This window comes from Chlorocebus sabaeus, chromosome 12 (assembly GCF_047675955.1).
Source record: "Chlorocebus sabaeus isolate Y175 chromosome 12, mChlSab1.0.hap1, whole genome shotgun sequence".
Classification (NCBI taxonomy): domain Eukaryota; kingdom Metazoa; phylum Chordata; class Mammalia; order Primates; family Cercopithecidae; genus Chlorocebus; species Chlorocebus sabaeus.
In genome coordinates, this window is record NC_132915.1 from 82,013,439 (window position 1) to 82,036,996 (window position 23,558).

At 41.1% G+C, this 23,558-nt stretch overlaps 1 protein-coding gene across 5 annotated transcripts in view; it reads right to left on the reverse strand.

Annotated features, from left to right (window-relative positions):
* Positions 1-18,839: 18,839 nt before the first annotated feature.
* SUSD1 (sushi domain containing 1) overlaps positions 18,840-23,558 on the reverse strand; it is a 136,110-nt gene continuing 131,391 nt past the window's right edge. For all 5 annotated transcript variants that reach the window (XM_073021852.1, XM_037983601.2, XM_037983583.2 and 2 more), the window contains 2 exons: positions 19,915-20,008; positions 18,840-19,541 (listed from right to left, as the gene is read on the reverse strand). In XM_073021852.1, coding sequence (XP_072877953.1) covers position 19,541; positions 19,915-20,008 — 95 coding nt within the window. In that variant the 3' untranslated portion in view covers positions 18,840-19,540. The remainder of the gene's footprint in view (positions 19,542-19,914; positions 20,009-23,558) is intronic.

Sequence of the window (23,558 nt, forward strand, 5' to 3'; positions counted from 1 at the left end):
AAGCTACTTCCAGTACGGAGTCGAGTGTGAAAATTCAATTACAACAAGCAAGAAAGTGAGCCAGTGGCTCACACCTGTAATCCCAGCACTTTGGGAGGTCGAGGCAGCAGGATGGCTTGAGGCCAGGAGTTCAAGACTAGCCTGGGCAACATAGCAAGACCCTGTCTCTACAAAAATTTTTTTAAAAGAAAAATATAAAAAGGAAAGAAAGTAGTCATTCATTTAATAGTTTCCTAGGAGGCAAAATTATTTATTTCTCAACTCTGCCAGTAGTTATAATAATGTTTAAACCAGCTGCCAGGAGGCATTTAAAAATTAACTATCCTACAAATTATTTTGACATACAGGCACCTCCGGCACATATTCACATCCACCCTAAAATCAAAGTTTGCAAGACTGGGAATATGGTTAGCAGGAAACAAAGTGAATCATACTGAAACTTGAAAAATAGCACAGTAATGTGTCACCTTTACATTGAGAAGCAAAATGAATCATTTGTTAGTGTTTGATTTTTAGTACCAGAGGTCAGGTAATTTTTATCAGAGGTCAGTCTTTTTTTTAATCTCTTAACTAGAAAATAGGAAGTTGAGCTTACCACCCAGAGGATCTTTTAATAATGAAGCAAATTTCTGCCTTCACATTTTTTTTTTTTTTTTTTTTTTTTGAGACAGAGTTTCACTCTTGTTGCCCAGGCTGGAGTGCAATGGCATGATCTGGGCTCACTGCAACCTCTGCCACCCAGGTTCAAGCAATTATCCTGTCTCAGCCTCCTGAGTAGCAGGGGTTACAGACACGCGTCACTATACCCAGCTACTTTTTGTATTTGTAGTAGAGACAGGATTTCTTTCACCATGTTGGCCAGGCTGGTCGAACTCCTGACCTCAGGTGATCCACCTGCCTCAGCCTCCCAAAGTGCTGGGATTACAGGCTTGAGCCGTAGAGCCCAGCCTCATATAATTTTGTACACACAAAAAATTTCCAAGCTCAGGTTGTAGGGCGCAAAACCTTAGGTTAGAAGCCCTGGGTTGGGATCCTAGCTCTGCTAGGTACTGGTAGGTGACCCTGGATAATGACTTAACCTCCCTACAACTCAGTTTTATCAACTTTAATATAGGATTGATGATGGTGGTGGTGGTGGTGGTGGTGATGATGATGATGATAATTGTTTACAAAGTACTTAGCTCTATTCCTGCCATAGCTAAACATTCAATAGATGATAATCATTCCTCTAGCCATATTCTATTTATAAACTGTCTAAAAGACCCAAAGAAAGGCCAGGCACGTTGGCTTATGCCTGTAACCCCAGCACTTTGGGAGTCGAGGGATCACCTGAGCTCAGGAGTTTGAGACCAGCCTGGGCAACATGGCGAAACCCCATATCTACAAAAAATACAAAAATTAGCTGGATATGGTGTTGTGTGCCTGTCGTCCCAGCTACTCAGGGGGCTGAAGTGAGGGGATCATCTAAGCCTGGGAGGTTGAGGCTGCTGTAAGCCGTGATCACGCCTCTGCACTCCACCCTGGGGGACAGACCAAGAACCTGTCTCAATAAAAAGACACAAAGAAATATCCCTGCTTATGATCACCTGTTATGTAAAGATTGCATAGAAATAGATTAAATGTTTGGGCATTAATTTTAAAACATGTGGTTTCATTTAGAAATGCACTATTCTGAATCTTAATTCTTGATTTTGATCCTTCGGCTGGGCCTGCTCTCCTTCCAAAATTGGACTCCTCTCTCTCAGTTACTCTCGTGCCCTTTCTCTAGCAAAAAATTAAAAATACACTGAGTAAACAGAGTACAAATTATTGGTTTATTTTTAAACTTTACAGGTTCCCTCAGAGACATAATCATTTCCTGTAAGCATGTCAGCTCAGGCTTGCTTTTCCTGGCTCTCTGCTGCCACCACCATTCCCACAATCCAAGCTCCTTGGAACCGTACACTTCCCCATTTTCAGTGCCATCGGGGGCTGCCCTCTGAGACAGTCATTATTTCAGTTTCATTTCTCAGTCTTTCTGTCTGCCTCCTACTCCTCCATCAATTCATGGTGCCGACCTTTCAAATAGTTTTGTACATGCCCAAATACAAGGAGGCCCTCTCGTTAGTAAATTTTATTTTATTTTTTAATTTATTTTTTTGAGACAGAGTCTTGCTTTGCTGCCCAGGCTGGAGTACAGTGGCCACGATCTTGGCTCACTGCAATCTTTGCCTGCTGCATTCAAGCGATCCTCCGGCCTCAACCTCCCAAATAGCTGAGATTACAAGCATGCGCCATCACGTCCGGCTAATTTTTGTATTTTTATTAGAGATGGGGTTTCACCATATTGCCCAGGCTGGTCTTGAACTCCTGACCTCAAGTGATCCACCTGCCTCAGCCTCCCAAAGTGCTGGGATTACAGGTATGAGCCACCGTGCCTGGCCTCATTACCAAATTTTAATCGCTTACTCATACACTAGAAGAGACATACCTAGGACTTTATAAACACCTAAATCTCAAAGTTTTCAAATATTGCCTGTCCTCTACTCTCCCTGTTGTCTCTCTGAAATCCTAATTATATGTATTTCTAATTTTCACCTTCTATCCTCCATATCTCAACCTCTCTTTTATATTTTGCACAGTCTTCTCTGTTTATTCTTCATTGTGAGTAATTTAGTAATTTCTTTAGATCTGTCTTCCTACTTTATAAATTCTCTCTCCATCTAACACTAAGTCTTACTTCCATCAAACTATGTATTTGCACTCACTGATCAACTTGAGAAAGGTTTTGTAAAAAGTACTTGTGTTTGGGCCGGGCATGGTGGCTCATGCCTGTAATCCCAGCACTTTGGGAGGCTGAGGCAGGTGGATCACTTGAGGTCAGGAGCTTGAGACCAGCCTGGCCAACATGGTGAAACCTGGTCTCTACTAAAAATACAAAAATTAGCTGGGTGTGGTGACGCACGCCTGTAGTCCCAGCTACTCGGGAAGCTGAGGCAGGAGAATCACTTGAAACTGAGAGGCAGAGGTTGCAGTAAGTCGAGATCGTGTCACTGCACTCCAGCCTAGGTAACGGAATGAAACTCTTAAAAAAAACAAAAAGTATTTGTGCTTCATTTCTGTAAATTCTATTTGATTCTTTTTAAATTATAGTTTTTGAGCAGATAATAAAACCACATAATTTTTTAATCATGTGGCTTTATTATCTGCTCAAAAACTAAATGTATACCTTTAAAAAGTATAAATTAAGAAATTTTATTCCTACTCCATCCCTGCCCACCCCCCATAGATGATCAGTTTAATTAGTTTCTTGTATGTGCTTCCAGTGTTTCCTCATGCAGGAAACACATATATATTTTTATTTTTTTCTTTTTCTTACACAAAAGTTAGCACAATATATATGCTGTTATCAGTTTAATTTTTTTTCACTTTAAAAGTATAACTAGGAGATGATTCAATTTGGTTATTTTTAAATCTTCCCAGTCACAGACAATACTGTCTGATTACTTACCCATTTTTTAATTCAATCTTTTTTTTTTTTTTTCGAGACAGGGTCTCACTCTTGCCCAGGTTGGAATGCAGTGGCAGGATCTCGGCTCACTGCGACCTTCGCCTCCCAGGCTCAAGTGATTCTCCTGCCTCAACCTCCAGAGTAGCTGGGATTACAGGTGCCCGCCACCATGCCTGGCTAATTCTTGTATTTTTTGGTAGAGACAGGTTTTCACCATGTTGGTCAGGCTGACGTCAAACTCCTGACCTCAGGTGATCCACCTGCCTCGGCTTTCCAAAGTGTTGGAATTATAGGCATGAGCCACTGAGCCCAGGCTTTTTATTATTATTATTCAATCTTATTTATATAAATATCCCATGTATAGCTATTTTATATTCTGAGTCTAATAATTCCGGTATCTGAAGTCCCTGGAGTTTCCACATGATTAATTATAGATGCAGCTAACTCTCACAGTGACTCATTTCCTTGAATGTTTGGTGGTCTTTGATATCTAGTTCATAATAATTAATGGGATCCTGATGATCCAAATTAAAGATGTTTTCCTCCAGAAAGAATTTGCATTGGTTTCTGCCAGGAGCTAGGGACAAAGGGTGTTACTAACCTGCAATAAGCAAACACCATTCTGGAGTCTTCTGCTTAATCTCAGTCTCTCATCCTGTTCCACCCACTGGGGACTGCATAATGACAAAATTTAGGCCTTCATTGAAATGTTGACACCAGTGTTTGCCTGGTGTACTTTCATTTCATTTGTACTTTCATTTAATCGCTCCATTTCAGCACCAGTACCAAGTTATTTATTGCAAGCCTTATGGTACAGTTTGATATATGATAGGGAAAGTCTTTTCATTTTCAAAATTTACTAGGTTCTCATAATAATTTATTTTCCCAAATGATCTTTTAGATTACTTGCTCATTGATACAGTTTTGATATTTGACTCAAGTCTCATGTTGAAACATAATCCCCAGTGTTGGGGGTGGGGCCTGGTGGGAGATGTTTGGATCATGGAGACAGATCCGTCATGAATGACTTGGGCCATCCCCTTGGTGATAGGTGAGCTCTCGCTCTGAGTTCACATGAGATCTGGTTGTTTAAAAGTGTGTGGCATCTCCCCCTCACTCTCTCTGTCTTTCTCACTTGCTCTTGCTTTTGCCACATGACACACCTGCTCCTCCTTTGCCTTCTGCCGTGATTGTAAGCTTCCTGAGGTCTCCCTAGACACCAAGCAGGTGCCAGCACCATGCTTCCTATAAAGCCAGCAGAACTGTAAGCCAGTTAAAACCTCTTTTCTTTATAATTTATCCAGTCCTAGCTATTTCTCTATAGCAATGCAAGAGTGGCCTAATACACTCATGGACTTTTCCAAAGTGAAACCATCTGTGAGGACTTAGAAGGAAAATGATGGCAGAAGTGTATGTTAACCTCCAAACCCTATGTCAACACAAACAAGAATGAATAAAAAGAACTGAAAATATAATGTCATGTGGAGCAAGTTGACAGAGTCCCATGATCAAACACAAATCTCCAGTTCATGAGCACAGTGCAGTATGGCAGGTCCTAAGTGGAAGAAATCTCCAGAGTGTGTGGTATAATGTTGGGGGCTTTCCTCACTGCAATCTAGAGTCCTTTTCTTAATTTTCAGTTCTGTTTATTGGGGCAGTATCTGGAGGCAAAGTCTACTTCATGATCACAGGAAGCATTGAACAACCCCATGATGACACAATTGGAAAACCAAATGAAATAAGAGAAATAATTTCTTTTTTTCTTATTATTATACTTTAAGTTCTGGGATACATGTGCAGAATGTGCAGGTTTGTTACATAGATAAACGTGTGCCATGGTGGTTTGCTGCACCCATCAACCCATCATCTAGGTTTTAAGCCCCACATGGATTAGTTATTTGTCCTAATGCTCTCCCTCCTCTTGCCCCCCAACCCCCCAACAGGCCCCGGTGTGTGATGCTTCCCTCCCTGTGTCCATGCATTCTCGTTGTTCAACTCCCACTTATGAGTGAGAACATGCAGTGTTGGATTTTCTGTTCCTGTGTTAGTTTGCTAAGAATGATGGTTTCCAGGGGATAAATGATTTCTACACTAGACTGCTCTAGGGCAGAGAAAGAAGAAATTCCTGCCAATTAACAAAAACCAATGTATGACTGTTTTATATAGATAGTGCACAGGAGAAAGCGAGAGATATCTCAAAATTGATTTTTAAAAGTTCTTAACAAAGTATCAGCAAATACAATCTAGGAGCAGATTTGGTTAAAGAGCAATACACCATGACTGCAACTTTTATTCCAAGAATGCATAAGTGGCTAAATGTTAGGGAATCTATTAATATTGATGAAAGGAATATAAAAGTATATGATCCTATGGTAGGTATCAATAAAATGTTTCATAAAACTTAGTGTCCATAGCTGATAAACGCTCTTTGTAAAATGGGATTCAGTGAATATTTCCTTACATCAAAACATCTCTTAAACCAAAAGTTGATATCATGCTTAGTGATTTTCATCTTATAATCTACATAAGATGGCTGCTATTATGTGATAGACATTGCCAAAAGACAAGAGAACAAAATAAGAAATTTAAAAAATAGAATGAAGAAGATGAAATTATCATTGTTTGTAGATAATAGAAAGTCTAAGAGATGCAACTGAAAACTATTAAAAAGTAAAAGAGTGAAAGAGAGCTCGGAAAGTTTTCAGGATATGTAATGTTAATATTCAAAAATCAAACATCTTATAATACATTAAAACATAATCCAAAATAAATCCATTTGTGAAAGTATAAAATATATACAAATGAATTTGAATTATATGGGAAAAAAAAAACAGAAAAAAATGTGATTAAGTGAAAAGGCATACCCTGTGAGGAAACAGAAATATTTAGTATGGTGTAAAATATAAATTCTTCCAAAATAATCTGGAAAATCATCATCATTCTGCTCAAAATTCTAACATGATATTGTGGAAGGGAGCTTTTTTTTTTTTTTTTTGAGACAGAGTCTCGTTCTGTCCCCCAGGCTGGAGTGCAGTGGTGCATTCTCAGCTCACTGCAAGCCCCGCCTCCCGGGTTCATGCCATTCTCTTGCGTCAGCCTCCTGAGTAGCTGGGACTACAGGTACCCGCCACCACGCCCGGCTAATTTTTTGTCTTTTTGTTAGAAATGGGGTTTCACTGTGTTAGCCAGGATGGTCTCGATCTCCTGACCTCATGATCCGCCCACTTCAGCCTCCCAAAGTGCTGGGATTACAGGCGTGAGCCACTGTGCCCGGCCCAGCAGCATTTGTAATAATATTTAAATTGCATGATACAAAGGTGGCATCTCAGTGGTGATTGGGTAAAGATAATCACATAAATAATTGTGCTATTATGATGAATGGAATGAAGAAAAAATACAGATTGGTGTGAAATGTTTTAAATACAATGTGGGTTCTTGTTTCATTCATTACACCAAATACATTCCAAATGCAACAAATGTTTTAAAGTACAAATAAAATTGCACGAGAGCTAGGAAAAAAATGGATAAATATTTTTAAATCTTGGGTGGAAAGTCTTTCTGAGCACATCATGAAATTCGGTAATCACAAACAAAAGATCAGTAACCTGGACTAAGTAACAGTGAAAACTTTCCCATGGCAAAAACAAGCAAAAGTCTTATAAATAAAGTTGCAAGACCAAGAGCAAATATAGAGAAATATGTGCAATATAGATGACAAGCAGCTTGTGGCTTCCCTAACATAAAAAGAGTTGTGTAGTTATTTAGAATAAATCACCCCTCTTGAGGAAATGTTTTCTCCTGCCTCTACTGAACTACTCTCCCATACTCTGAAGTTGAAGGAAGGCGGTATGACCAACGGCAGTTGCTATTACTCACTCTTACCAGGATCCTCCCAGCGTCCTTCACACACACCACACACACAAACACACAACACACACAAGTGTACATTGATAGACACAATGCACTCAGCTCTCACACACACATCACATACACACCACACACACACACACACACACACACGTATACACAAACATGCACCCAATGCACTCAACTCAAATACCCACAACACATATACAACACATATCTTGGGCAGTTTATTGTGAGGTCATACCTGCCTGCGTGGTATGATCTGTACCGGTACCCCCTCTGTGTACCACTCAGCTGTTTCTAAGCTTTGCGCTCTATGTGGATCCAGAATAATGCCAGTGAACGTGGTCATGAAGGGGACATGTTCTACCTGCTCCCCAAGGTGGAATCAGTGCATAGAGTCAAATGGCTGCCTATTTTCTGCTTCAGGTCATGGGAAAGTCCCTTCCTCCCTTTGCAAAAGGGTGCTGTTTTTGTTAAACGAAGCCAGGGTACGCTGCGTGCATATCCGAAGTCAGATCCTTCTGAGGTTCTGCCATTAGCCTGTCCATCTTCATTGTCGATGGTATTAGGAAATTCCCCTGGTTTCCCCAGCTTTGTTGGGTCTTCAAGGGTGACTGAAGGAGAGGTTCTTATGAGTCATCGCATTGAAGGCTACCAGTCAGACACCACTGTGAGCCATAAACTATCATATAACAGCTTTTCCAACCACAATAACAAAAAAATATATATTCTCAGAACATAGATATACATGGAATACGGTCCCTGTGTCAACAGTCACCTGTGTGGGCTCAGTGCTGACAACAGTGCTGTGGCTACTCCAGGTATGCCTGCAATTCCTCTTTGAAGATTGCCATCAGGGCTGGAAACACGTATTTTTGGTATTCTGAGTCCACAAGTGTAATCTTTTTACATTGTGTTTGATTTTCAGAAATGGTTAAAAGTCATTCACCACATACTTCAGTTTATTAAAGAAATGTCCAACTGTCTGGAAAGGGTGGTGAAGGGGAGAGGGGTGGGAATGGTTAATGGATACAAAAAATATAGAAATACGAATAAGACCTAGTATTTGATAGCACAACAGGTTGACTATAATTCATTATAATTGAATTGTACATTTAAAAATAACTAAGGGTATAATTGGATTGTTTATAATACAAAGTATAAATGCTTGAGGGGATACCCCATTCTCCGTGTTGTGATTATCACACATTGCGTATCTGTATCAAAACACCTCATGCATTCCATGACTATGTACACCATGTACCCACAAAAGTTAAAATTAAAAATAGAAAAACAAAGGTCCAACTGGCTAAGTTTTAATGATATATATTTTATATGCACATATAATATTTTTACCCTTCATAGAGAGACAGAGACAGAGAAAACTGTAAAGTAATAAGACTAATTGATGTTCTTTTGCAGCTCATAAACACTCTGAAGGCAATTCTCAAAGGTAGCTTCTGAAAAAAAAATGTTAACACTAATAGTGTCAATGGAATATGCATTTAGTTTTTCAAATGCATAGAAGGGCAACTATAATTCAGTTGAATATCTAGATGTTCTGGGGAAGTCTCATTAGAGTCACAATTTGCCTAGAAGATGTCTTTTTAAATGTTGTTTTGAAATACTTAATAAGCAAATTGTCCCCTTCCTTTACCCACTTCCCGGCACCCCCGCAACACTCAGCCAATCCAATGCACTGTTTTTTCTTTATTTTTACTTTGGTAACGTCTCCTTTTCATTAGAACTTTCCCCTCTAGTCACTCTATTTCAATCTTTAATGTTGTTCTTTGTGCAATTTCATGCCTTTATTTACATTCTCACACACACACACACACACACACACACACACACCCCATTCCTGGAATTTCCCTCCTAGTCATCTCTGCCTGAAAAAAAAACCCTACTAACCCTTCTAGGACAGCTCAGACTCCACCTGTGGGGCCCTTGCTGGCCTCCTGTACTTATTCACTCTGTTGTTATGCTTGTCACTCTGAACCACTGTGTAGTATAAAAACTCCATCACTGAAGGAGCTGGGTAAGGTGTTGCTGGGTATTGTGAAATGAAGGTTAAACTGAGGCAGGAGAATCGCTTGAACCTGGGAGGTGGAGGTTGTGGTGAGCTGAGATCACACCATTGCACTCCAGCCTGGGCGACAGAGCAAGACTCAGTCTCAAAAAAAAGAAAAGGTTGAAGATGTTGTGTGAACTAGGATAAAAAAAAAAATCACACCGGCCATTTTGATAGTGAAACTTTTGGTCAGCTGTCTGATGCCTACCCAGCTTTCTACTCCAGTGTTCTCGTGTTCATTTGTTGCTTCACTTTCTCCGGTACAAAAACAAAAACAAAAATATAGGTATGACACCAGAAGCCCAGGCAGCAAAAGCAAAAAAAGACAAATGGAATTATATCAAACTAAAATTTTCTGCAGAGCAAAGGAAACAATCAACAAAATAAAAAAGCAATCTATAGAATGGGAAAAAAATATTTATAAATGATACATCAATAAAAAGTTAATATCCAAAATATTATACATGAGGAACTAATAAAACTCAACAGCAAAGAAAAAGCAAGTAACTTGATTTTTAAAAAATGGGCAAAGAACCTGAATAGATTTTTTTCAAAGAAGATATATATGTGACCAACAGGTATATGAAAAGGTGTATGACATCACTAATCATCAGGGAAATGCAAATCAAAACCACAGTGAGCTTCACTTCACATCTGTTAGAATGGCTATTATCAAAAAGTCAAAAGATAACAAGTGTTGGTGAAGAGATGGAGAAATGAAACCCTTGCACACTGTTGGTGGGAATGTAAATGGGTACAGCCACTATGGAAAACAGTATGGTAGTTCCTCAAAAAATTAAAAATAGAACTACTGTATGATCCAGCAACCCCACTTCTGGGTATATATCCAAAAGAAATAAAATCCGTATGTGGAAGAGGTTATCTGTACCCCCATATGTATTACAGAGTTGTTCACAATAGCCAAGACATGGAATCATCCTGAGTGCTTGTAGACAAATGAATGGATGAAGAAAATATTCACACACACACACACACACGAATATCATTCAGGCAAAAATGAAGGCGGCTAGGCATGGTGGTGCACACATGTAGAACCAGGCCAGCTACTCGGTAGGCTGAGGCAGGAGGATTGCTTGAACCCAGGAGTTCAAGACCAGCCTTATCTCAAAAACAAAAACAAAACAAAAACAGAAAGAAGGGGAAGAAGGGGAAGAAGAAGGGGAAGAAGAAGGAGAAGGAGGAGGAGGAGGGAGAAGAAAGAAGAAGAGGAGGAGGAGGAGGAAATCCCTGTCATTTGAAATAACATGCATGAACCCAGAGGACATAATGCTGAGTGAATAAGCCAGACACAGAAAGGCAAAGGCAAATACTGCATGATCTCACTCGTAGGTGGAACCAAAACAGGTGAACTCATAGGAACAGAGAGTGAAAGGTGGTTACCAGAGTTAGGGGTTGGGGAGGAATGGGGAATGTTGGTCAAAGAGTACAAACTTTCAGTTATAAGATGAATAAGTTCCGGAGATCTAATGTGCAGCATGGTGACTAGAGTTAACAATGTATACATGAAATGGGTTATAGGAGTAAATCTAAGTGTTCTCACCACACACAAAAAAGGTGAGGTGATGGATGTGTTAATTAGCTTGATTGAGGTAATCATGTCACAGTGTATAGGTGTATCATATCATCATATTGTATGCCTTAAATACATAAAAGTTTTATTTGTCAGTTATACTCCAATAAAGCAGGACAAAGTATACAGGTCTGACTTCCAGAGAAAAATATCAGCGGACTTGAAATATCTGATCATTTTTCCCCGTGGAGGAGGATCGTATAGTTTTTTTTAATTGATGAGTAACAATTTTATGTAGTAAGCCTATTCACTCTTTGTTAACTATATTTATTGCAAACAAGTTTTTCCCAAATGTTTAGACATTTATTCCCATTTATTCTCACACTTTCCTGATAATTCACTGAAATTGCGATCAAGGCTTTATTCTTAGCAGGAGGTTCTTGTACTTCTCTAAGTGACAGGCTCAAAGAGGGGCTCAAGGGTGGACCCAGGGCAACTGAAAATAGGCCAATTAGACAAAAACATTCAGGAACCTGGTAGTGAAAATAAATAAATTAAAACCATGGTGATTCAGCAAGCTTATTTCTGGAAATAATTTTTTATAATCTACATACTTTGGTTTTAGAGTACATGGCATAAATATTGAATGTGGAACATTTCCAAAATACAGTATAACTCAGACTAACTTAAATAATGATTCCTTTTACTGTGCATCAAACCTCACTTTTTTGTTACGGATGACTGAAAATTAAGTCTCTTTCTTTATAAGCATTAGTTTTATTAAAGCAGACGTAAATGGCTCTATAACCACCCTTGCAAAGGGGCTCCTGAGGGACTTCCTTGAAATTAAATTGGAAATTCTCTGAGACCAGAGAACGTTGGAGTTTTCCAGTTGGAAAACACTTGAAAGTTCAATCTAGCTGGGCATCCTTTCTTTTGAACCCAATCTCCCATTCTCATTTCACTTGGAAAGTACCTGCTTAAAAGAAGTTTGCTTTCTTGTTGCTCAGTTTAGACCATTTATTTTCCTTTCAGCTTACCAGAAAGCAGCATGATGGGTGACCAAGATAGTGATTCTGCAAAGTAGAAGTCATAGAGTAAAACTGGACAATGCGTTTGAAAAGTGTTTATTTGAGTTTCCCAAAAGTCAGGTAACATGCAACAGCAAACTACAGGTGTTACCAACCATATCTTTTTGGGAAATTAGTGAAGCCCCAGGATTGAGGGCAAACTGAACGAGTTGAGTGGGAAATCAAGGGCCAGTTGGCAACCTAGCTGCAGGCAGGTACGGAGGATAATGACCCCGTTAGCCTTAGAAAGCTAAGCGTGTGATACAATCAATACAGACCATCACAGGTCAAGTGTAGAGTAAACATGGTTAGCTCTCCCAGGCACACAATCAACTGCCCAGAGCTGTTCAACAATATGTATCTCTGCAAAAAAGGCAGACCGCCTCATTCCCTCCAGAAGTGGCTTTTCATTTCTTTTATCTCATGCGGTGACAAGTTTTAGTCATTCCATGCCTGGCGCTCCTAAGATTCACAAGCTCTCCAAGCTAGATCTCCTAGGTAGGTTTCAGCTCTGCATCTAGCTCCACCCCTATCTGAGTAGCATCTCTACAGAAGCCTACAAGGGTCTGAGGCAGGGCAGCAGCAGCCTGCAGGTTGAAAGAGAGGAAGCCACAGGAGCGGCTACAGAAATGAGGGAAAGTAAAGGAACGTGGCTAACACCAGGGATGAACAGATGGAGACTCTGAGAAGCAGCTCTGGGGATCAGGATAGAGACCTGTCCTTTTGCCTTTGTGAAGTTTCTTCATTCTCCATCTAATCCAGAGAATTGTTTTGGAGGCACCAAACTCAGACTGACATTCAGACCGAATGGTTGTGTATTCATTTTCCATGAGAACTCTAATAAGAATATTCATGAATGCAGATCACAGGAAGCCAAGTCAGATTCAAAAAGCTGATTTGTGCCCTTAGAGCCCAGCCAGGGTGGTGGTGGAGTACTTAGGCTAGAGTCTTCAAGGCTGACAGCCCCCTGCATCGTCTCCTCCATAGGGCTACATGCAGTGTGGACACTGACATTCTCTAGCCAGGACCTTGTCCAATGCAGGAGTTGCATTGCCCAGCCGCTGCTCTCTGACTATCCATTCCTAGGCTCCATAACGACAGCTCCCCTTTTGTGGGAGCCGCCTGTGTTTAGGCAGAAGGCAGCATTGTAGAAGGCCTCACTACTGTCCCTGACCATCATCAGCAGAGTAAAACCCATGCAAACCATCAAGGGTACTGCAGCTCATCTGTTGCACACCAATTCTGGTGTTCATCTCCGTGACACCCCAAGCCACAGTCATTATCCCAAAACAACCCAAGTTCCCTCTGATCCTTGGAACTGAGCCCCCTTTCATGTTCTTGGGTCTCCCTTGGATGGAGGGAGTCATAACTCCTGGCTAAGAGCTATAGGTGCCCCTCACCTCCTCTGCCTATCTCTGCTACTCACAGCTACTGCCAAGTTCTTGGCTTGGAAGGGTCATGGGGGCTAAGAAGGACCTTTGTGCTCTCCATTACTGGTCCCTGGAGTTCTCACCACCTCTGGAAGCTTTGAATCTGGTCAATGTCTCCTTACTTGCCAAGCTTGCCAAGACTCAAGATGGCTGCTCTCAGGGACTAAAGCACGGAGCTAACCCTTCAGGTCCACACACTAGGTTCTCCCCCATGTGGCAGAGGTAGACTTTTGTAGACGAAGCTCATAAATTCTGAATCCTGCTAACCCCAAGGCTAGGGGATGGGATGCACGCCCATGGACCCAAAGAAACAGTGCCCTTTCACTCCCCCAAATCTCTGTGTGCTCACGTGAATGCATCTGGTCAAAGGTGAGAAAGTCAATTTACAGACCCAGCATGTGACGGCTCTTGGCAGCTTTGACACCACGTAGTAGAGGGTCTGGAGGCCCCTCAGTACAAGCCTGGAAAAAGGAGCTTCAAAAAGATCTCCACTCAGAGAATATGACTTGTGTTCTCTACAGCAACAGAAGACACAGGGCCTTGTATCTGATTCCAAGAATAAGAAACCCAAGGGTCAAGAAGTGGAGGCTGCCAGCCTAGTGGCAGGGCAAAACAAAAAGAAGTAAGTTCCATTTCCACCAGTCAGAGGACAAAGGCTCTAACAGGTAAGAAAGCTGAAGTCTGTGGCTGGAGCCAGCAGTGACGGCAGGATAATCCTCTGTTTGGCATGCCAAAAATCTGTGCGTTTCCACGGGTCAAGCAGACACTCTAGGAAGTAATTGTGCTGGAGAAGCCATCTTGATGTGATTTCCCAAAAAAGGCAGACTGGCAGAGCAAAAGCACTCCTGTGCTTTCAGGGGCTGGAGCTGAGATAGAGGCCAAGAGTTCAGAAAAACAAAATATAAAATAGCTAGACAAGCACAACAACATATACATATAAATGACCTTGTAAGTTACAAACTAGAATACTCAGGCCAGCCTCAGTGGCTCATGCCAGTAATCCCAGCACTTTGGGAGGCGGGGGCGGGTGGATCACTTGAGGTCACGAGTTTGAGACCAGCCTGGCCAACATGGTGAAACACCCCTCTCTATTAAAAATACAAAGATTAGCCGGGTATGGTGGCACGCATCTGTAGTTCCCAGTTACTCGGGAGGATGAGGTGGGAGAATCGCTTGAAGCAGAGAGGCAGAGGTTACAGTGAGCTGAGATCGTGCCACTGCACTCCAGCCTGAGCAACAGAGTGACAGTGAGACCTTGTATCAAAAAAAAAAAAAAAAAAAATTAACAGAAAAATAATGGTAACTTATTCTTACTTAGTATAAACAAAAACCTATTTTAAAGTTATAGTAGGTGGTATTGGCACAGAAATAGATCAGTGGAACAAAAGAGGAAGTTCAGAAATAGACTTTAGTATATGATTCAGTATATGATTTCAAATCACTAATGGAAAAAAACAGTCAATTTTTTTTTTTTTTTTTTGGAAACAGGGTCTTGTTCTCTCACCCAGCCGGAGTGCAGTGGTATGACCACGTCTCACTGCAGCCTCACCCTTCCCTGTTCAAGGGATCCTCCTGCTTTGGCCTCCCAAGTAGCTAGGACTACGAGTGCACACCACCACACCTGGCTAATTTTTGTATTTTTAGTAAAGATAGGGTTTCACCATGTTGGCCAGGCTGGTCTTGAACACCTGGCCTCAAGTGATCCACCCGCCTTGGCCTCCCAAAGATTACAGGCATGACCCACTGCACCTGGCCCCTGCTAATTCTTATTTTTTGTAAAGATGGGGTGTTGTCGTGTTGCCCAGGCTAGTCTCAAACTCCTGACCTCAAGTGATCCTCCCACCTCAGCCTCCCAAAGTGCTGGGATTACAGGCGTGAGCCACTGCTCCTGGTCTCAATGACTATTAATAGGACAACTAGCCAACCATTTAGCAACAATTTTTATTTAAAAAGATACCTTCCCCAGCCTCACTCCCTATCCTAAAATAAATTTTAGATGGACTAAAATTTTTAAATGTTTTTTAAAAATGCTAGATTATATTTAGTGCCTTGAGATTAGAAGGTCCAACATAAGGGAAAAGTGATAAATTTGACTACACAAATTTAAAATTTTTGTGTGGCAAAATATAATACAAACAAGGTTTAAAAAAAGGTCATCATTTTTAGAAATTATAAACTAGAAAAATTGTTTACAAAATACATGACAGGAATTAAAATTACTACAATATAAAGAGCTTTTTCAAATCAATCAAAGACAAATAGATCAAGTACTGAGAAAAAGACAACTCACAAAGACAGAATTACAATTGGCCAATCAACAAGCAAAAATAATCAGAGAGATGCAGGCAAAAGATTGAAACATCCTTCTTCACATACCAGATTAATCAAGATTAACATTACAACAGCACTCAGTGGCATTGAGGCTTTCTGCTGGTGAGAGTATAAATTTTTGTATAAATTTTTGCGTAAAACTCTTCCAGCAATCTGCACTGTAAAATGTACATAGTTTCCATTCCGTTTACTTCCAGGAATGTGGCCTGAGTGATAGTTGCATACCTTCATAAAGACTTTTATAAGGACAATAAACATCTGAAAATATTCTAAATGCACAACGGCGTATTAGTTAAATGAAGTATGGTACAAACTTATAATGCAGTCATGAGTGACATGAAAAATGTGGCCAAGAAATGTTGATGAGTGAAAGAATCATGTTACAAAACCACACACACAATTTGACTCCATTTGGGTAATCCTGAGTTGAGTTTGACTCTATTTTGGTAACCCTGAGTTGAGCCCAAAAAGTGTGGATCTAAATGTGCATGCCCCATCCCCCGACCCACAACACACACACTCTACCCCCACCCCGAAAGCATTCACTCTCTCTGAAACAAGAGCACACGTTGCCTTTTAAATTGACTTGCTTCATTGGCTCACCCTCTGACAAACTGGGGCACAGAAAAGGCCATACCCTCCCTCCCCAGAAGCAGGCACTGCTTGTTTGGTTCAGTCTAACCAACAAAGGATGTGGTAGGTAAAACGTTCTTACAACGCTATTTGATTGACTTCTATGAGACCATTGAGTTCCTCTTAGAAGAACAGAATGGGAAAACAGAAGGTTTAGAAAATCAGAATGTGAGATTAGCAATGAAAAGGAAGCACTGAAGGTTCTTTTTTATTTCCTTTAAAATCACTTTAAATATTAACTTTATTCCAAGCTAAAGCGGAATTTCAAGATAATCACTTCCGCTCTGGTCTTACCTTACATGCCCCACTGCAACTTCAGGTCTTGAGTCAGAGAACAGACTATTTTCTCTTCCCCTTAATTAACCTCCATCCATGTGCTCGGTTGTTTGTGGCTCCTTCTAGAAGGGATGGGTGCAGGTGCCTTACAGTGAAAAGACAGGTATACATACACACATACTGTATATATATATATGTAGTTTGGAAATTCAAAGGCCAGACATTTCTGGGAACCAAAAAGGCTGTCCAAAGATTAGTTCCATAGCTAGCTCAAGGGCTTTCAAATGCCAGAAAAGAGAACTAGGGCAGCCAGAAGACTTGGTCCCGCAATTGAAGTATCAACACTGAGAAATTCTGTGTTATAATTTGCAGCAGTTACAGGAAATCCCAAAGTCTACATTTTTGCTATTTTAGTAAATATTTTTGGATCTCACTCTATCACGCAGACTGGAGTGCAGTGGTGTGACCATGGCTCACTGCAACCTCAAACTCCTGGGCTCAAGCAATCCTCCTGCCTCGGCCTCCTGAGTAGCTGGGATTACAGGTGCACACCACCATGCCCGGCTAATTTTCAAAACTTTTTTTGCAAAGATGGGGTCTCGCTATGTTGCCAGGGCTGGTCTTGAAGGTCTCCCAAAGTTTAGTAATCTTATATGAACTGCTTTTACTTTTCTCCATTGTACCCAGAAGATGATGTTTTACTTAATATTTGGTCAGTTATTTTAACCAGAAACTTTTAATACTAAGCAAGGGGGGTTTCTTCCTTTCTATAACAATTATGCTACATTCCATGTGGACAACTGTATCTTTGGCAGTTAATTCTAGAGCTGGAAATTAGGGAAGGGGGTGGTATGGAAGCATACAGCATTTACAAAACTGGCAAAAAATAAAATAAGTCAAGGGGAGGCTCAGATTCTGTCTTTGGACAAAGATGGGCTTTGAGGAAAGATCCTTACTCATCAGAGGCCCTGCTCTACACTAACCACAATAATTTGTATTGACACCCAATTTATTCAGGAGCTATAAAAACAGTATGTTTGCATTATTGCACATAAAAATTAAAACTTGAGAGCTATTTGTTATCCATCTATTGAGAGAAACGGTCTCTGGGGGTTAGGATGGGGACCTGTCCCCATTATAGACCTGTTCTGGTCTATAATTTACCTAAGATGAGAGCAGAAAGGGTTTTAAATGTTGATCCTAAGTTGTCGTCGGAGGGCAGTACCCCAGAGGACAGGAGAATCGTTCCTAATACTGGCAGGGGCCCGGGGCTGACAGCTGGCATTGAACACCCGAGTGTCAGGATATTACTCCCCTCTCTCTAATTCTCCCCAGTAGAGTGGATACACTCTGGACTTCCTAGGGTGGAGCAGCTACATGGGCAACTTCTACTTGTTCCTCTTGTCTTTTCATCTGCCCATAAGCCCAAGGCACTCAGAGTCATCCCTCACTGACACCCAGCAAGCCGGTGAACACACCAGCCCACTATAAAAGGGTGCCCCCTTTTGCTAAGAACTGTGTCTTGAGGCTGTGCAGTATCACCGTCCCCCTTTCCCCTCCTCCGTGGCTTTTCTTCTCTAGGCCTAGCAAGCAAGGGAGAAGGAGCGATGCCAGAAACCTCTGTCTTTCCTTCCCCATTCGTTTCTTACTGAGTCTTGGAGTTAAGTTGTTTGTTAGGGCCGGGCGCATGACTCACACCTGTAATATCAGCACTTTGGGAGGCCAAGGTGGGCGAATCAACTGAGATCGGGAGTTTGAAACCACCCTGGCCAACATGGTGAAACTCTGTCTCTACTAAAAATACAAAAATTAGCTAGGCATGGTGGGGGGGCCCTTTAATCCCAGCTACTTGGGAGGCTGAGGCAGGAGAATCGCTTGAACCCAAGAGGCAGAGGTTGCAGTGAGCCAAGATCGCGCCACTTCACTCCAGCCTGGGCCACAGAGTGAAAGCCCATCTCAAAAAAAAAAAAAAAAAAAAGGAAAGAATGTCAATTCAGGATTTAAAAGTATAATTAAATAGACTCCATCTGTCAACTCAGCATATTCAGAGTAGGCCAAATCTCAGTTTCTAACAGGGGGCAAAGAGCATTTTTAGAAGATGCTTAGTAACAAAAAATTAACCAAGGGAAGAACAATCTTAATTACAGGATATTTTTACTGGAATGTAGACATTACTTTTGAATATATAGGACAATAAGAATTGTATCAAAGCAATGCTGCCTAACAGACACAGCAGGAAACTTATTGGCATGGCCAGGCTAGTATAATTTCTCATTAGTATATCAACTAATTGTAGGAAAAGTACTGTTTCTAAAGTGCTTGAAACGTTTGCCTACATCATTGTTCTCTTTTTCAATGACCTCCTTCATAAAGTCAAACTCTAGCCCAAACTTAAGCCTATCTCACTGCATATTGTAAAAAATGGATTCGAAATGAATTAACAGAGATGCTTATATAGGAGGTTGCAGAGATTCTCTTGCAGTGTCTGGAGGAGCTGAGCCTCAGGCATCACTCAGAGGAAGTCCCAGCCAAGATTCACAGATCTGTAGCCTTTGGTCAATATCACACTGTACATCAGGAGTCTCAAGTTCATTGCACAGAACTGGTCCTGTAGCAGGGAAGACTCAGAATTCCTGAGTTTTCTCCTTTTGAGGGACTTCACAGGGATAGCCGCCATCTTGAATCCAGGAAGGGGGCCCAGCTGGGAATGGAGAAAGTTGCAGGCCCACATGCTCCCTGGACGGAAGTCACACGGGGCCTCTGTGTGGGCACCTGAGAAGCTGCCAGAACACCTGCCCCAGCAGCAGTGCATCCTCCCCACTCAGTGTCCATCTGCCATCTAGACATGAAGGAGGAAAAGAAAAGAGACAAATATGAACACACTTTGGTTTTCCACTGTGTGTCTCTATGCGCAGTTCACATGCACACCCATGGGAGGAGGCGAGGGGGAGCAGCATGGAAGCTCAGCCACCACTCTGTGTGTGACTAGGGCAGCCATCACTGGTCCTGCTCTTTTCCTGGGAAAGCATCCCCCATGCTACCTGGAGGTACAGGGTTAGTCATGCTTTTCACCGCTGAGTGTGCTCTGCTGAGCCAAGGACAACCTCCACCCACACTCCCTTTGACTCTCCTCATCTCCAGCTGTTCTTCATGACTCTGACCCATCCTCCCCTCCATTCCACTCATTTCTCAAAAATGACAGCCTCACATACCACACCGCTGAGAAGGAGAGGAATGTAAGAATGATCACAACAGCCATAGAGCCCAGTCCAACACCCGCCATCTGCAGCAGTGTGAGTGACGAATCTGTGGGACAAAACCACATGCTTAGCCCAGAGTGCAGGGCATGACCGCCTCCCAGGAGGCACACACCCCACTGTGCTCAATCCATTTTAACCCAGAGCTTGGCCCCATTTAACAAAGAATCCTAAGAATGCCCAGCGTGCCTGTGTGTTCCCTGAGTTGGCCCTGTGGATATGCAGCCTCAGGAAATTACAGTTACAGGGTATTTCTGAAAAGGAAGTGTAAAGCCAGACCATGTTAAAGTTACAAGGAAGAAAAAGGCTGATCTTGTTGAGCATACAAATACTACACAACATGTTACATTTTTTGTTGGTCCTTTCGCAAGTCAATTACACATGATAGATTTTTATGGGCCGTTTTTTTTTTGCATGGAGGGGCAAGTCATTATGATATTATTTGAATTTGGGTTCCAAAAGTGATAGCCCTGATGGTCAGATATAGCAAAGGAATATCCTTTGTTGAGTCACCTGTCATTTTCTCTACACCTCAACAAGGATCATACCTCCCTGCTCTGCTCAGCAGGTTTACTGAGAGGATAAAATAAGAAAATTGATGTAAAAGTACTTTGAAAGACATACTTTCTATTTGGGGACCATCATATGCCAACTCCAGGGAGATCTCCAATCATAAACTAAAAAACACTCACAGTTGAGTTGCACATTTGGACCAAGTGACTGACTTAGAGAGTCATGTTCTAGATTAGAGCAAAAATTTCATTTTAATTTGCAAACATTTATTTAGCACTTACTATGTGCCAGACAGTGTTCTAAGCACCTCACACGTATTAACTCATTTAGTCTTCTAACCAGCCTTTACATTGGGTACTATTATTATTCCCTTAAGAAACCAAGGTGGGAGTGGTTAAGTACAACTTAGGTCTTTACAGCCAGGTTAAGAGGAGTGCATTTCTATTGGAAACTGTGTACAGTACCCAGCACTAGTAAGACCAGCCAGAGAATACACCTTGTGTTAAACAGCCCTGCAGAACTTGAAACCACCTTTGCAAAAATTATAACTGAGAAAATTATAACAGTGAAAGAGATCTGACCTAACTGACTCCATCTTGCTTCTAATCTCCAAGTTGTCCTTGTTCATTCCTGGGCGTAGGCTGAACTAACTTTGGGAGGAACTCAGTTTATAGTTTAACTTTGAAACAAAGACAATAACAGCCCTTTCCCCAAACAAATCCCCATCCTATCTGGGGACTAGACTGCCTTTGCAAGACTAACAAATAAATTAGCCATGAGATTAGAAATTATGGTTTAGGAGTCCTACAGCTGGAAGTTGCAAGATTCTGAACCTCTCAAATTGCTCCTAGGGCTAACATCACTATTATAAAACCTAAGATCAATGCTTGAGATATTTTCCAGACCCCGGACTCCATGGATCAGCTGGCATCACCCAGATCCATAAACTGGCTCATCTGATCCTATGGCCGCCACCCAGAAACTGACTCAGTGCAAGAGACAGCTTTGACCCTCTATGATTTCATCTTCAACCCAACCAGTCAGCACTTCTGACTCACTGACCCCTTACCCCTTACCCCCTACCCACTAAGTTATCCTTAAAAACCCCATCCCCGAATTTTCAGGGAGACTGACTTGAGGAATAATAGAACTCCATTCTCCCATATAGCCGGCTGTGTGGGAATCAAACTCTTTATTGCAATTCCTCTGTCTTGATAAATCAGCTCTGTCTAGGCAGCAGGCAAGAAAAACTCATTGGGCGGTTACTAATTATCAAAAAGTGCTGCCAAGAGCCTTTCTGGAAAACATGGCTTATATTATTTGGTTGCTTTTAGTCTTTAGAAGAAAAATGGCCTTGATACTTTAAGAAGCTAGATTACTTATTTTGTTTTATTTGATTTTTATTTATTATTATTTTTTTGAGACAGAGTCTTGCTCTGTCACCCAGACTGGAGAGCAGTGGCGTGATCTTGGCTCACTGCAACCTTCACCTCCCAGATTCAAGTGATTCTCCTGCCCCAGTCTCCCTAGTAGCTGGGACTACAAGGCATACTCCACCACGCCTGGCTAGTTTTGTATTTTATTAGAGACACGGCTTCACCATGTTGGCCAGGCTGGTCTCAAACTCTTGACCTCAGGTGATCTGCCCGCCTTGGCCTCCCAAAGTGCTAGAATTATAGGCATGAGCCACCATGCCTAGCCAAGAAGCTAGATTATAAAATGGAAGGAGAAACAGTGATTAAATGAAGAATTAGTAAAGAAAAAAATGTTAGGAGAGTGACTTGAATCGCAAGATAGTGAAACAGTGCAGTATTAGAATAGCAATTAATACATTGGAACAAAATAGCCTAGAACCAAATCCAAGTATATCAAATGCTTTCAAAGATTGAATACTGGAGTCAGATGTCCAAGTCTTTATCTGAACACCACCACTGCCTGTGTGACTTTGTGCAAGTTATTCATCCATTCTGTGCCCTCAGTCCCCACACTGAGGGATGCTGTAATAATATGGGAATGATAGCAATACTACCCACCTCTAGGTAGTGCGAGAAATCAGTGAGTTAGTACAGGTTGAAACAGTGCCTGGCACAGAATAAGCGATAAGCAAATGTTAGCAATTGTTAATTATTGTTGTTTTTGTTGTTTTGATACTGTTTCAGATCATTGGGGAAATGATAAATTATTCATAACCAGTGCTGAGAAAATTGGCTAACCATTTAGAATCAAATAATTTTGATCACTAGAGCTTATACCATATACCAAAATAAAATCCAGATGGATTACAGACTTAAATTGAAACCTAAAAGGATTAGGAAATGTTAGTGAATATTTGCCTAATATTAAAGGGGGTAAGAGATTTCTAAGCCTATTTGTTAACACAGAAACCTTAAGAGAATGAGAGATTTAACCATTTTGAAAAGCATGCACTTCTTATACCAAAAACTACCAGAAGCAAGATTAGAAGGCAAATGGCAAACTGGGTAAAATATCTAGAATAATGGGTAAGAAGTTAACATATAGAGAGTGCTACAGATTAATAAAGGCATACCTCAATAGCAAAATGAACAAATTCTATGAAAAGGTAAATCATATGTAAAACATGATTACAGATGATCAATAAAACTTTGATCAAATGCTCTCTTACAAGTAATAAAAATGCAAATTAAGGCATTAAGATGCCATCTTTGTGCATCACTCAAACATTTTTTAAAATGCCATCTTGGTGGACTAATTAACTAGATTTGTTTTGTTTTGTTTTTAAGAGAAAATACAATTCTGGAGATGGACGGGGGAGCTGGTACTTTCCTGCACTGGTATTTCATCCAATCTACCCAGTATTCCCTCCAACATCCATCATCAATTTTTTTCTGTGTATTTTTTCCTCTACACTTTTACCCTCTATATATTTTAATCACTGATTGATGAATATGTTGAACTGAAGATGACTGTGGACAGAGATCCATATCATGCATATTCTTGGGTTTGATTTCATCTCATTTATAATTGTTTTTTTTTTTTTTTTTTTTTTTTTTTTTTGAGATGGAGTCTCACTGTGTCACCCAGGCTGGAGTGCAGTGGCGTGATCT